This window comes from Poecile atricapillus, chromosome 1, assembly GCF_030490865.1.
Source record: "Poecile atricapillus isolate bPoeAtr1 chromosome 1, bPoeAtr1.hap1, whole genome shotgun sequence".
Lineage (NCBI taxonomy): Eukaryota > Metazoa > Chordata > Aves > Passeriformes > Paridae > Poecile > Poecile atricapillus.
Window position 1 is genome coordinate 78,560,160 of NC_081249.1, and position 16,027 is coordinate 78,576,186.

General features: G+C 42.4%; 1 protein-coding gene across 5 annotated transcripts in view; it reads left to right on the forward strand.

The window, feature by feature from the left end:
* Positions 1-270: 270 nt before the first annotated feature.
* Positions 271-16,027, forward strand: part of SESN3 (sestrin 3) — a 44,707-nt gene continuing 28,950 nt past the window's right edge. For 4 of the 5 annotated variants that reach the window (XM_058853081.1, XM_058853091.1, XM_058853099.1 and 1 more), the window contains exon 1: positions 271-496. In XM_058853081.1, coding sequence (XP_058709064.1) covers positions 395-496 — 102 coding nt within the window. In that variant the 5' untranslated portion in view covers positions 271-394. Of the gene's footprint in view, positions 497-7,492; positions 7,627-16,027 lie in introns of all 5 variants that reach the window. The other variant, XM_058853105.1, reaches the window with a different exon arrangement.

A 16,027-nucleotide genomic window follows, 5' to 3' on the forward strand; every position in this document is an offset into this window, starting at 1 on the left:
TTGGCCAGCGAAAGGCACGCGCCGAGGCGCCGGCCCCGCCCTTCTCTGCCCAAGGCTGCCCAGAGACGCCACCGGCCCCGCCCCTCCGCGGAGCTGGCCCCGCCCCTCGCCCCGCCCCCTCCCGCAGGCTGCCCGGAGATGGGAGCCGGAGCGGGCGCTGCCCATTGGCCGGCGGCGGGCGGCGCGCCGCGATTGGCCGGCGGCGGCGGCGGCGGGCGGGGCGGGCGGCGCGGATTGGTGGGGCCCGCGGGGGTGTGCGCGGGGGGCGGCGGCGCGGAGCGGGCGCTGGGGCCGCGGCCGGGGATGGGGGCGGCCGGCGGTGCGGGCAGCTGAGCGGCGCGGAGCGTCCTGGGCCTCCCTGTCCCGCCCGGCCGTCGCCGCCATCCCCACCACCATGAACCGCCTCGGCTCCGGACCCGTGGGCAGCGCCGCCGCAGCTGCCGCCGCCGCCGGGCAGTACCGGGTGTGCGGCAATTGCCGGAAGGTGCCGAGACAGGTACCGGGGGGCGCCCGCACAGAGGCGACGGGAGCTGCGGGAGAGGCTTGCGGGGGGTGCTGGGGGAGCGAGGGGCAGCGGGATAGAGACTTGGCGGGTGGGACACGTACGGCCACAGTGGCGTGAGCTGATGGAAATGGGCAATAGGGCAGCCGCGGGGCGGAGGGAGGCGGTGGGGTGGGGGCTTTCCAGGAGGTGAGTGCCTGGGGAGTACGGGCTGGGCGGTGCTAGAGGGGTGCGGGGCGAGGGGAACCCAGGGGGTGCCGAGAGGTGCCAAGTCCCGCGCCCCCATCGCCCCTGTCCCCCTTTAGGACGGCTGTCACTTGCCCTTGTCCCAGGCTGCCCCCGCATCCCGAGGGTTGGGGGGCACTCGGCCGCCCCGATGGCGTCGGGGCGGGGGGCTTGACTTGGGGCGGCGCTCATAAAGTTTAATATCCACATATTTCACCGGCGAAATTCATCGCCGCGGTCTCCGTCAAGTCTTTGTGCGGGCGGGGGAGTCTGAGATCAGAGCTTTAAAAATGTAAGAAAAGCAGCAAAGACTTGTCAGCCCCCCGCCCCCCAGTCCGCCAAACCACATCCCTGCAGTGCCCGGCCGCTTCCCGGCGGATCCCCCGTGCCCCCGGAGGGGTGCGGCGGCTGCACCCCCTGCTCCCGACATCTGCCTCACGGGGAGCATTAGTGGAGGTGCTTTTTTGTTTGTCCAGTGCAAATGAATTAAAATTGCTGAGCTGTTCAAATGCGCCGAGTCTCCGAGCGCTCAAGATGAACGCGATGCCGGTTTTGGTTTTATTTTAATTCAATCTCTCCCAACACATTTTTCTCCAGGTCGGTTCTTGCAAATGCTAAGAAAGCCTGTAAGTCAATGAGCTCAAATATTTGCGCTCTTTGTCCAAAAACTGTTTTTCTTCCTCTGTGGGTCAGGCCAAGTGCCAATCAAAGTTGTTTTTCAAGCCTCTCTTCCCTGCAGTAGGACTGCTTTTTTTCTTTCTTCCCTTTTTTTTTTTTTTTTTTTTTTTTTGGGTTTGGTTTTTGGAGAGGAGGTGTGTATTTAGGGGAGGGGGAGGAGAAACGTTAACAATCGGTCAGAGAGAGAAACAGATCTTAAAAATCGTGTTTCTTGAATATTTTAATGGAAACAAAATCTTATTAAATGTGCATGCTTGGTATGTGCAGTTATTTTTTCCATAAACTCTTGGATCATATTACAGTTGATACTTGGTGCTCAGCTCTTAGCTCAGCTTGCGAGAAATGTAATGGATCAGAGAAGCACACATCAGCAGAGTCTGACTTTTAACCATTTCATTGCAGGACCAAATCCCTTCTTGGCTTTAGCTTGCTGCTGTTCCCACTTTAAGAAAAAACAAGTACTTAAAACAGAGAAGTTCTGCAGGGTTAAAGCCTGAAACAGCTTCAGACTTGACATATGTCTAAAGACATACAAATTAACCAGTGCCAAATATGTCTGTAGAACAAGCAGGGAGGGAGCTTGCTTTGTTCTGCCAAATAATCAAAATGTTTTGTTGACAAATAAAGTGGTGCTTGGCAGCACTTGTAGATCTAAAATTAAATTTAAGTTACTGAATTTTTTTGAAGCAATATTCCCATCCTGCTGGGTAAGACTTTTTTTGTATACCACTTTAATATCAGTGGGAGGTAGGTGGGGACAGGGTTAGATGGTACTTTTCTGGTAACGGGAAACTTGCTGGATTTGATTTATTGTTGTATTTTTATTTTATTTTAAAGTGGTTTAGGGATGGTGGTGAAACATAGGAACACATTTGGGTCTGTTGAGGAAGGCAACTTAGTACTGCTCTGCTTTGGCTGTGGTCATTTCAGCCATATAAAATTGGGGAAGAATAAAGAAACTGAGTGACAGCCCATGAAACCCTCTTGAAACACAGGTGATCTGTGCTTTCAGTGGTGGTACTGGGACATCATCGTTCCATCTCTGTTGTAGGCTAGACAATAAAAATAGAAGTGCAAAGCTTCTGACAGTATCTGTCATTATTAAAAAGTTGATGTAATAAAAATCACTGTAAATTTTAACCTTTTGCACCTCATTGACAAGCATGCAAGTAGAAAACATGGGGGAAAAAAAAAAAAAAGAGAACGCTTGATAAAAACAAGATGCAAATTGGACCTGAGTCTCAGAGTAATAATCTTCAGATACGTGCTGCCTCATCTGTTCTTTTGATGGTAGTGGTTTCTGTTGGGTTTTTTTTAATGTTCATGTGATAATATACTGGAAAAAATGATTGTCCTTGAAACATGTCGAATCTCTTCTGCCCTCCTCTGTTTTAAGTCTTTATTTGAAATCATTTGAATGCTCACTGTTTAAGTAGAGCTGCTGTCAAAATCATAAGGGGTAAAGCTTTCAACTCAGTGGCATATAATGAAATTTGAAATAGTCTAGCAGGTTTTGGATTCTCATGGGTGAAGGTAAGTTTCTCTTTCAGCTGGGAAACAGGAAAAGCTAGATGCAGCATTTTATGCTTCATCTGATTTCAGATTAATCAAAGTTATGTTTTGTTATGGAAAGTTCTATGAGGGCAGCACTGAGAATCTTGCTAAGGATTCATGGGTTGAATTTGCCTATGAAGAAGGTTTCTCCTATTAAAAGGATACAATTTCCAGTTGGGTTTATTGTTATGGTACTCTTTAGATTATCAGATCTACTCGCAGAACAATTGCTGCTAATCAGAAGGGCTTAGACAGTCATAGATGCAACAACTGCATCATTATTTGACTTAGGAGAAAACAAAAAAGGGCAACCAGTAATAGGTGATGCTGTCTTGGGTTTGGTGAGTGAGCTTGTTGAACAGACAACCAAGGCTAATGCTTTTAATCAGTTTAAAATAAATGGAAGAATGCCCAAAACAAGATGAGTAGCTCTGGTTCATGGGATGGATGGGCAGCCTCTGTAACAAAACTGTGGCATACCGGTGGGGAAGAGTGCTTAACAGGACATAGGAGTGCTGTTGCCAGGTCTTTCCTGGAGGTGGCTGAGAGTTGCTGCCACTTCAGTAACCAGGACAGCTCCAGCTCTCCCCTTTGAAAATGCAACATATAGGGGAGTCCCTGGGCAGGGGAGCTCCAGGGTGTTATCCTGGAGCCTGATGGAAACCCAGGGTTCTGCTGCCTAAACAAAATCAATATCCCAAGCAAGAAAGAATATTATATAGGAAGAGCTCAGTATTTCTTTGGATAAATAACTGCTTCAGGAGGGCTTTTAGGAATAAGGAAAAAGGGATAGAAAAATCCTGATACGTCAGAAAATGTAGGAACAGAGAGGACTTGCCAACTGTTCAAGTTTGGTTGCAAATTGCAAAGCATATGAAGTAAAAGGTTCTTTTACATGTACATACAAGTTGGTAGGAGAGAAAAGTACAAACGTGGTTCCAGGATTAACTATTTGGTTTGTGTTAGATTTCAGTGAGGGAGATGGAAGGGCAGTGGCAAGATGGATGATGGGGGAGTGTGGTTTAAAAGCAGCCTTCAGTGTTGGCAAGGTGGAAGTGGACTCAGCTTAGCTGATCCTCCTGGCTTGAACCAGTGTCTGTGCTGGAGTGAAACGTAAAGGCATATGAAATTCAGGACTTTCCTGATATTTATAGACCTACCCATCCAGGGTGATCATGTGAGAGGGGAAATACCCATAAAAATGATGGACATAATTTGCTCCTCATCCTCCCACGCCTGTCTTCTTCTTTAGTACAACTCTCAATACCATACAAAGTTACTAAAGCAAATATGAAAAAAATATGTATGACATTATATCACCAGAAGTAGGTCATACTAGACTAATGTAGTGGTCTTCTATTGATAAGACAGCTGCTAGAGTGTCCTCTTCCAAAAGCTTTGGACTAAAACTGCACTGTAGTCATTAAATGTCTGAAGTAACATCAAAGGTTGAATTTGACACTGCAAGTCAATGCAAATTAAATGTTTGTATTTACTAACATCAAATGTTCTATATATCAAAAAGTTTAACTAGGTTTGAAAACTACTTGGGCAAATTCATAACAGAAAAATTAAACAGCACATGTAAATATGAAATAGCATCACCTTTCAGTATAATTTCTGTATGCGTTCCTTGCTGTTACATGTATCCTATTGTCCCCTGGCAGTGACAGGTTACTGCGCAGGAGGGACCTTTGATCTGACACAGTTTGTCTATTTTTCTGCTACTTTTAATTACAGTGATTGGGAACTGATGAGAATGGGAATTATGGTGGGCCATGCTGGAAGGAGAAATCACGGTGCTGAGAGGACAACACAAGTGATAAACGTTGTTGGTCCAGGGAGAGAAGGACATTTCATGGAGAGCTGGGAGATCTTGAGCACTGGCATAGTTAAAGTGGTGTGATATGTGAGAGTTACAGGCTTGGCTGTTTGCTGTGGATTACTTTTAATAAGAACAGCTCCTTGGAAGGAGCAGGGAGAAGGATGTCGATTCAGGAGGCCCAACACCTTACTGTCACCCTGCAGGGCTGGGGTGTTGAAGAGGAGGGAAGCTGGGAAGGATAGGCCCTAATTAAACAGGCACAGAGAGGAGCTGGCTGGGTGCAGGGAGAAAGGGCGTACTGGTTTTGCAGAAGGAAACAAAAAAAATTTTTTTTTTAATCCAGCAGAAACAAAGGCTGTGAGGGGATATGATCAGTGTCTATAAATACGTCTCATGGTAAGAGCAAGTGAGGAGAAATTAGCTCAAGAGTAGATGGATGTAATATGGTCATAAATACATTTAGGCTGGAAAATTGAAGTGTCCACAGGTACGAGGATCTGGAAGAGTTTGTTCTAGGTCTGATGCTGCCAAAAAAAGCACCGGCTTTTAAGACAGAAAAATGTGTGAACGTCATTAAATGATGCCCTGCTTACAATAGCACTAGCCTAAGCTCAGGGAGTTGAAGTCATATCCAAAAAAAAAAAGAAAAAAAAAAAGACACACTTTCATTCACATTATTGTTCTGTGTGGGTGAGTGAGAAAGTAGCCCAAAAGTGAACCAAAAATAGTTTAATGTCAGGTCTCATAAGCCTGTGTAAGCTAAAATATGTGTGTCACTATGAGTCATGAAGATGCATGGAGATGCTGTTACCTGCACTGTAAAAATCAAGAGGCCTTTCAAGGATATCTCAGCTATTTTGAGGGAAGTAACCTGGTTCAATCTATTCTTAGTATAGGCAAATCAAAGTTTCTATGCCTTTGCTTGGAAAACACCCTGGGTTTTCCACAATGCAGCATCTCTTTTTTTTGTTGCTGTTGAGTTGCATAGTCTAGTTGGCTTTGGAAATCTCATCAACAAACCTTGGCTGTCACAGAGAATCTTAATTTGTAAAATCAAATTATGTCTTCTACAGTTTGATGCCTCTTAATAATAATCTCCCTTCACATTGTAAGGGATGTGAGGAGCTGCCTGGATGGCTTTAAATCTCCAGTGTGTTTTTTCCTAAAGGAGTTCTCAAAATTATTTGCAAAGTCTGTCATGAAAAATCAACTCTGTTTGCATTGGTTCTAATTTTAGCAACATTCTGTTGTGTAAAGCATTGTGTCTGCCTTCAGTGTTTGTGTCTTCCAGTCCCCTGGAGCACTGGTGAAACATGGTGAAACCAGCTCAGGTCACTCCTCCAACTAATCCTGCATGCACACCTGAAGGGACAAGATGGAATTTTTAGGATCCAAAAATGTAAAGCTATAAACCAATAGCAACAAACCAAACTTTTGAAGGCAGTTGAAGTTGACACCAACAGGCCCCTCACTCTCATAATTCATTCTTTCTTTTTCTTGAAAGATTTGATAAAAAACTCCCAACAAACTAAGAACAAGGTTCTTTCCTGTGAAATAAATGCAGTGAAAATCCAGAGTTGACTGGTTACTCTCCTTCCCCATCCTCAGGAGTGTTTCAATGATTTGTATCTTTTCAGAATCTGATCCATTTAACTGATGGTTCTCCCATCCCCCGTGTAGAGTGTTGGTGTCCTGAAATCAAAGGGCTGTATTGCTCTTTGCACATGTATGCTGGTCCTGAGGCTGCCTGGGTTCTCCTATTTTTGCCTTAAAAACTTGTGTTTTCCTAGTTTTACTGGCTGAAAATGAGATGGCAGAACTATTAAATTTTCATTAGACCTGTAATGAGAGTGGCATGAGTGAAATGAACCTCTGGTGCATGACGCTGTTTTGCAATGAAAAGCTGTAAGAGGTGGCCTTGTAGCAACCATGCTCATTTAGAACAGTCATTCTATCTAAAAAATCAAAAGCAAAAACACAGTCTTCCCTGAATTACAGGGAGGGAATGAAGGTAAGAAAGGAGAGAAAGTGGGCAGGAGGATTTTCTTCAAAAGAAACTTTGAGGTTTAGTGTTGGGAGTGGGTTAGCCAAGTGTGGAGGTTGTCCTCTGCTAAGACTTACTTCTGTTGGTGGGAGCGGAGCATTGCATTAGCCAAATCACAGGCTGTGGTTTGGAGATGTGGACTCTGTGAACATTTGCTTTAAATTTATGCATATTACTTAATTAGGGCTTCAAATCTCACATCTCTTTAAATGGCAGTGTTTTGAAATCTGAAAAAAATAATATGGTTCATTAAGCATCCTTGGTTTTTCCTCTCTCCCACATTGGGGAGGGAGCTGCTAATACTCATTTAGTTCTTTATTTGAACCGTTTTTTTCTGTCTAGGGAGATTTGAGAGAGAGAAGATAGTGGTATAATTCTCCCCTGGCTGTGCATAGCTGGGGTCTGGAGATTTTATTATCAGATTTCCATTTACAGGGCTGGAGAATAATGAGGGATCTCAAGCATAGTTTGCGTGTCCAGGCTGAATATTGGCTTTTGTCTAAGTGGGTCAGGATGGACCGGGGGGAAATGGGGCATTTTCCATAGAAAAAAAATTTGTATTGTCAGGAGGGAGACCTCAGTTAATGAGAAATTGCACCTCATCATCTTTGGAACAACCTGTATGGAAATAATTTATGCTGTTTAATTTCTCTGTTCTTTGCAGGTGTTCCTGTTTGTATGCAGAGGTGCTTCCCATTGTTGTCTCTGCAGCCCAGCCTGGTAGTCTTTGTGCTCTGAGTAGAAGCTATAGGGAACGTAATGCAGATGAGTCAAATTGTGAAATGCCATTACAGGGAGGTAGGGATATTCTCCACAAACAAATTTTTTCTGATTGTTTGCCTATCAGTCAGTCTATGAAACATATTACAGATCGTTCAAGAAATTTTATGCTGTTCTTGTTATGCCATCCTGGGCAGACCAGTGTTACTGATAATAGGGGAGGCCATGACCAAGGGGTATTAATTTTAAATGTCTTTCTTAATCACTAGTTTTAAATTTTTATTATAGGATGCTTCTTGCATATCAAACATTAGATAACTATCACTTGGGGCAAAATACTGGTATAGATGGTAGTTAATAGTATGTTTATGAAGTTGGAAAACTATTTTTTTCCTGTTACAGACCATATCAACCACTGATTTATTCAAATGTCTTCATTCTCGCATCTTTCTTAAATTGAGAGGAAGGTGTTTGAAGCATGGTTTTTTTTCTTGTAGGTCATAATCTTTGTGGCAGTCATGGACTTAAGTTAGGCAGAGGGTGAACTGGGTGTAAGTGATGGTGCTCAGGGTAAGAGACAGAAGTCTGTTCTTAATTTAAGAAGATATCTTAATTCTTTCCTGAATGTGCCTGGTTACCTGAACTAGGGTAAGATAAATAAACAGATACAACCTCCTGATTAAACACCTTTTGTTGCTGTTAATGACTCATATTACTCTTAAGGTAAGCACTTTGTTTTGTTAAACTAGCAGTGGATTTCTAATGCATACTGAGCTCAGTCCCCAACCTCTTGAACTTGGTAATAGTGTGAGGCTACCTGCAGTCCCCTTCCTCAGGGGATTAGGTGGTAAAAAATAATAATTGAGTGGAATATGAAGTATTCCTGGCTTCATATGTTGGGAGTAGGCTGGAACAGAAGTAATAAGACTTTATCACAAGGGAATATGGCATGGCCAGTGTGTGGACCACCCTTTGGCTGTGGTTTAGGTCTTCCAACATACACAAATGTTAGGTTAATGTGTATGAAAGCCAGGAGGGATCGCATTCATGAGAATTCTTTGGAGTCATAGATCTCTGTTTCCTCTGCGAGTGCAAAAGACATTTGGAAGAAAAGTAAAAGGTAACTTGAAAATCAAGTTTTCATCTATTCAAAAGGAGCAATAAAGTCATAAATACAGTCAATATGTCTCAATTGTTGCAGTTTGAAATAAAACCGTGTAATTTTGTTTCTGTTTTAAAGCATATTAAATTATGAATCAGTTTTGTCGTGAAACTGAAGAGAAATGTAAATTCTTTCAGAGTCATTTGACACCTTATAGGATAGATTAAAATTGTTCCTTAGAAAGGAGGAATGGTTGCAAGAATGACTCCTCACTTAACATTTTCAAATAAAAAATTCATGCTTCTGAGCAATTGCACATAACGTCAGTAAAACAAAGTTATTTTCATGACAGTGAAGGAATATAAGCTGTCTTGGTGTAAACCATTCTAGAGCAGTACACAGCTGCTTACTCAAAATCATCATTTATTTGTCTCTGGGCAGTTTATTATTGCATTGGATTTGCTCTGGCTGATACTAACAAAACAATTGAAAGCTAGCATATGTTCTCTCCTCCATATGAATTCTGCAGTTAAAAACTGTTTAATAAGACAGTGTCTTAATAGTGTTGAACCTAATTTAATAGCACATGCTTGTAAATATGTTTAATATCTCCTGCTGTAGTGTGTGGTAAAGGGAATATAGTTACATTATTGTCTAAATGTATCTGGAGGGGTTTTGGCCATATGGTTCTAAATCTGTTTTAAAGTAATTATGCCTATTAACTAAAAAAATAAAAAATATTCCCCTCTGAGTTGATTGACATTCCTCTCAGTAAAGCACCCTCATTGCTGATTAGAGGTGTGGAAATAGTAATTTGTTCTAGCATTTAGAAATTTGATTAGACCTCTAATGAAATGGAGCGCCTACATGCTGTCTAAATATTCTACCTGACACCAGCTGGATCTCATCCAGTGTGGAAGAACACTTGAAATGTTGCTTTACTACAATATGTTTTGTGTCTTGAAGTCAACGTGCTGCCTGCATGCAAATACCCATTGGCTATTCAGCAGGCAGAGCAAACCTTGTGCTTCCCTGGAAATCAGCATCAGGATGTGATTATTCCAGTGAGCACTGATTGCCTGACTGCAATATCTGGCTTAGAGTTAGAAAATTAAGGCAGCTGTTTATAGAGAAGCACCCATACTACTAACTCTGTAAGCTGGACTTCAGGTGGTTGTGCACGTGTTCTACACAAGTTAATGTGTATATGAGGTAGAAACATGCTGAAGTTCCCAATTTGTCCCTGTTGTTGTCTAGTAATAAGGTGACAACAACACACTATAAATAAGAATTTAAAGTTGAAGCACCACATTTCTCTCCCCATTATGAACGGGCTGGGTCAGTCCCCTCCAAAAGCTGAGTGCAACACCCATTTCACCCATTGCAGTGGCAGCTGTTTGAGCACCCATGTTTTTTATGTCCTCTTTAACTCAGTTGTAGCCATTTTCACTCTAGAAATGGCTAGATTTTCTATGGCTAGATGGCTAATTTTCTATGGGTAGAAAACCTTAAACTGGGACTCTGTGGTGGAAATTAACAGTCCCTAGTGGTAGGAGACATATCAAAATACTTTAGGAGCATTTGAGATGCTTGGTGTTCATTAGCCAACAGTTCATTTTGACTGGTTGCCTTCTCCCTATGAAATGCATCTCGCTAGAATCAGACATGGCCTTTTGTGTTCTTTTTTGTGTTTTGTTTTTTGGTTGTTTTTTTCAGTTCTGTTTCTCCACCATATTTAATATTTCTATATTTTGCAGTTGCCACATTTAAACAAATGCAGTGAAAAGGTTGAACCAGAAAAATTCCTGGCTAGATTATACCATATTAATGCTTCAGAAAATATTTTCATCTTCTTTTCCCTCCAGAAAACCCAAACAAACTGTTCAATTACATTAATATTTTAAGTTTTGTGTTACTGGGGAAAGACTGGATGAGGCAGTAACATTGGGGGTTATTCAAGTAGAATCTGCATTGAAATGAGTGACTTTTACTCCAGCAATTTAAAACTTGTCTCACTTCTGTGCTGGTGCTTGACAAGTAGTTAGGAGGAAAGGTGTGTTGGTTGAAAAGGTGAACTTAACGTAATTAAAGGTTGAAGGAGCCTGCAGCCAGCATTGTTGTTCTTCAGAAGAAATGGAGCTCGGTGCCTCTTCCACCAGGGCAGAGGCCAAGTGGAAGGAAAGCAGGCTGCAGCCATGGAGGGTGTGCTGGAAACATCTTTCACACATGGCTTAGAAAAGGAAGAGGGGAATCAAGGTGGAAGCAGGGTCTCCCTCCATGCCCCTGCTCCTTAGGCCACTTATGCAAAAGGTATTAGATAAAGGTATTTACTTGACCTATTTATCCAACAGAAACTTGCCATACAAGCAAAAGCAGTTTGACTATCCAGTGCTGTTGCTGTTTTGTATGGGACACTCCTTTGAGTTAAGCTGTGCCTCATGAATACATAGAGGCAGCATCCAGCCATCCAAAATTATTAATTTGTCTTGTTTGAGAAGGTAGGTCTATGGCGTCAGTTCTTGTTTCCCAGAAAAGTTGGACAAAAAATTGCATGGTCACATCTCATATAGAGGTAAGGCTGGTGCAAGTAAGGGCTGTGAATGTGTCTCTTAGGAGCTGGGCTTGCTCTGTTGAAAAGGTCTCAGTTTGGGTTTGGTGACTTCATTAAGAAAAAGGGCAAGTCAACTGGAGGGCAGTGGAGAACCTTATTCGGCAGTGTGTGTTAATCACTCTTCCATAGCTACAGAAGTCTTTATTCAAGCAGGGTATAAAATAAGTGAGCTTGTTATTTCCTTGTTACTTTCTGGTTGGGTTTTTTTTTGGGTTTTTTTTGTTTTTTTGTTTGTTTTTTTTTTTGGTAGAGTTGTTAAATCACCAAACTATAGTGAAAGCTCTCAGTAAAAGTGTAGGCAGTACTCTGAGAAAAACAGTAGCACCTGCCAGCAGAGGCTGGAGGTAAATTTTAACTTCTGTCAATCTGCTGGCCTGGGTGGCTGGAGAGAGCAGGAGTAGCTGATCTCTGGACAAGTCCTGTATTTACATGCAATAAATCTTCTCTAACAGTTAGGAGTCTTCATTTTTGAAAATCAGCATATCTTTTAAGCTCCATCATGAAAATACATTTGTATCTTAGGTCTTTGCTGCCACCAGCTCAGCTACATTAAGTCAGTGTGTTTTGGAGATTGTATCTCACTAATGACTCACTTTGGTAAGATGTAGCTTAAGATGCAAAATGTTCTTAAAAAAACAAGAAGAAAAGGGAAGAAGAAACTGCCTGACTGCAAGAATTCTTATGGTTATTCCAGCAACTCAGTGGCTTGTGAATGTGCTACTGAGATGATGCCTTTTCCCTGTCTGTCTCTTACCCAGACTTTCCCAGACTAATCAAATGTAAAACAGCACGTCAGCTCCCTGCTCATTGTAAAACAGTCTCCTGCCTTTGCAAACAAGACTCCTTGGAGAAATAATTTGTTCTAATTGGGTGACTATTTTTGGATTTCCTATCGGGTGAAAAATCAAAAGGGCTCACCCATGGTTTTCCATCTGTGGCCCTAGCACCTGTAAGATTCTTCTGGACTTCCTTCAGGGAGACTGTGTAAGAAGACTTGCTTCAGTAAACTCAGAGGCATGGGGTGGATGCCACCTCCTTCTGAAAAATGCTTACAAGTCAACTAATCAAAAGAGGCTTAAACTCCTGGCTTAGACAGCAAGGCGCTTGCTCTTGGAAATTGTACCTTTAGGCTAGAGGTAAAGCGTGTTAGTCAGGGAGATTTTATTTTCGTCTGGCACATTCTCTCTGTTTGAGTCATCAGCCAAAGAAAGATGGCAAAAAAAAGGTGCTTCTCTTAAAGCAGGAGGATATTGCTCCTTTTGGATGTCCAGGAGGGCTATCCCTTCCCAGGCAGAGTGAGGAGCATCAGGGTGCCTTACATTATTTGAACTGTTGCAAAGATGGTCAGTGATCATCAGTTGTACATAAGCATATGTCCAAGAAACTTGTGCCAAGGGGGCTTCTCATTTTCTTTTAAAAGCTTTTCAATGGATTAACTTAAAATTTTAAGGAACATCAGCCACAAATTTTGCTATAAATTAGAAACCTTATAACTGGCTCATGTTTTAATATTTTGATGTTGTCATGAATGTTAATCAAACAGCTTAGTTAAAGTTCTTCATGGTGAGGTAGCATAGCCAATGTGTGCTTATATTTCTTCAGTACCATCTGTCTAAACAAACTGAAATGTAATGTACTTCAGATTCTGAGGTAAATTATTTGATACCACTGGTGCTGAACAGGCAGTGTAGGAATGTGCTCACCCAGGCACTAAGGAGCTGCGTAACATGGCCTGCATCATCTACACTGGATTAGCACCATGCTTATTTCTGCAATGGTCTGGTTTAGCTAAAATGCCTCCTTGTTTGGGTGGTGCCTATTCCTATCTCTATTAGAAAATAGGTTCTGTTTTTTAATAGGACTTAAAGAGTAAGCAATATTTTTCAACCAATCTCTTGCAGATATATGATAGCATTAGGGCAGATACAATGGGTCAGATTGAAACTCAGACTCCAGTCTCTGACAGTGGCTAAGGGAAGATATTGAAGAGAGGAGACACAAAATGAAACAGTTTGTTATGCACTCCCACAGCACTATCTCCCAGGCTCCATGTATTTGCCATTTGAAAACTTCCTGAGCTGGAGGTGAATTTTACATATTTAATAACCGTTCTTGTATTTCTCTTCCATGAACTTGAACACTTCACATTGAAACACACTCCATAGCATCTTACAGCAAGGATTTCCACAGCTTAGCTGCACGTTGTGGGAAAGGCTAAGTACCTCTCCTTGAGTTTGTTGCCTGCTGGTTGATTCATAATCTTTTTATTGGAGGTGGCAGAAGCACACTATGCATAGACTGTGACAGGAAGGAGGCAATCAATTAAAATTATTTGACATGCTTGTGACAGCAACATCAGCAGTTCAGAGCTGCTGTTTCCAAGGCTCAAAATACTGTGTTTCACAATCCTGCATGAAAAAGATGGCAGAAAACTAGCTGGGGGAGCTCCAGTGCTGAGCAGAGCACATTTCCCTCTTTAATCTGTGTGAGGGGATTTTGTTTTCTGAATTTTGGTGAGTTACTTCCATGATACTTAAGATAGTTTCTGTACAAAGATTCAAAATAACTGCTGTGATCATTTGGTACAAAAAAGGTATGGAAAAAGCAGTTTGAAAGCCCATGCTTATGCCATTTGCTTGACTTTCTTATGTCTCTGAATAGAATTTGGTTTTATGTAGTACTTGGTTAGTCAAAGGTGCTTGGGAGTGTATGTCTGCAGCAGCATTTAGTACTGAGCAAAGAGATGGTGTCCTAGAAATTTGTATCGAGCTGAAAACACTACAAGGACACAGACTTATCAAAAGGGAGTGTTGGCAGGTACACATGCTAAGTTCATTTCTAGAGTGTGGGGCTTCTGCTCATGTACCTATTCCCTGAAATGCAACAATGAAGCACCTGTGATACGCCCCAGATAGCAAAATGTGTCTCTGCACTGAGTTTGCTGCTCTTCTGATAAAATTCAGACTTCCCACTTGTATGTCCTCCTTCAGTGGCCAATCAGGGGAGAAGGCAGAGTGCACCTCCTACTGAATTTCAAAAGAACTACAAGAGGAGTAAGCTGTACAGTGACATTGCAGGGTGAAAAGTAGTGGCAATGCCTGGGAAGCTGGATTGTGTGATCTAAAATCTCATAGTTACAGGTCAAACAGGTTTTCACACTGAAAAGGTCCTCAGCCTTTGAGGACTTGCCTTCTAGAGTTAAATTCTGTGGTCGATTTCCACCACACTTAGTTTGTGAAGACTTTTCAGTGTTTGGTAGTCTGTAAACATGAACTGTTTGACATTAGTCACGAACATTGCTTGAATAACACCTCAGGCAGCAAAATACTTTGTGGTGTGCAAAACTGTGGCTAGGAGACCAGTGCAGGAGACCTTGCTGCTTTTGATTGTCTATCATGCAGGTAAGTTGAAGCTGGGAAGTAAACTATTTTAGTGAGCTGGTGCAGAGGTCAGAGCCCAGCTTCCTCCCCTGCAGCTATGGGGGACTGAGATGCTAATCAGGGGAGGATATTGTTATTATTTTTTCCATTAAAGTGCAAAGGTAGGACTCCATACTTGCTTTGAGCAGATCTCCTTATGTTCACTCCAACCTGTCAAGCTTCATCCTTTCAACTGGAAATGCAGCAGTGGCTGACTTAACGTTTGTCTGGATTCTCAAGCCTGTTGTGCAGCAGAGCTTCATGTGCCTGCCTGACTTAGGAACTGTTAACCAAGGACTTCTTCAAAGCCAGTGAAGCCAGGAACTTCTTTAAAGCTGACTTGTAGAAAAGCAGCAGTTGTGCTAGCAACTGCAGTGTGGGCATAACCTCAAGAGTCTCACCTAGGTACAAATTGAAATCCTAATGTTTTAGGGTACACTGTGCCTAAAATGTCTCTCTCTCTGCTCTTTGTCATAATGAATGCAACACCAGTAACAAAGAAGAGAGATGAGGGAATGCAGCCTTGATGATGGTCCCTAGTTAAAAATTCACCCAGTCTGTTTTTATAGTTACATGCTGCTAAATACATTTTCTTTTCTATAAACCCTTGGTGATGATGGTCTCTGCTGAAACACTGTAGCACTTAAGGATTTTCTAGCATGAATTGCAATGGAGTCCTTTCAAGACTTTCCTTAAAAAATTGTCCGAGTGCTGTGTAGTGTACTGCCCTTATATTAATTTACTGTTTCAATCATTTAGCGTCTTTGAAATACTTGGAAAAGCCAAAACCAAACAAAAAACCACCACACCCTGGGCCACTTTCTTAACAGTAGGAGTATGCCAATATGCTTTTACAGTATGGATGAACACCATTCTCTTTTGCTGGCTTACAAGGCATGTCTTTTTAGACAATACTTCTATTAAAAATTTGGTAGAGCATTCTTGGGAGACAGTTCTGCCAGAGATACATGATGGATTTGCATAACCCCAGGGGTCTTTCTCTCTTTTTGTTTTTTAATCTCTAGTTGGCAGTATGCCCAAGAAATCAAATGTGTGTGTGTTTATGAATTGAAGTATTTAACCATTCAATTACTATATTGTAAAGAGGCTGTGCTCTCAGTTGTTAATTTAGGTATTAACTCAGGCCTGTCAAAGCAGCTGCTGCTCTATCTGCACTTTCTAGCAAGCGTTAGTTGTACCTGTTGGCAGTGTTCTGCTGCATGGATCCAACAGGGAAGTGGATCCGGTCTCTCTGTAAGAGGATGGAGGCCATACATGTGACCACCATCTCTGCCCTTGCCCACACTGAGCCTGCAGCCTCCTGAGCACATGGGACCCTTCTGGCAG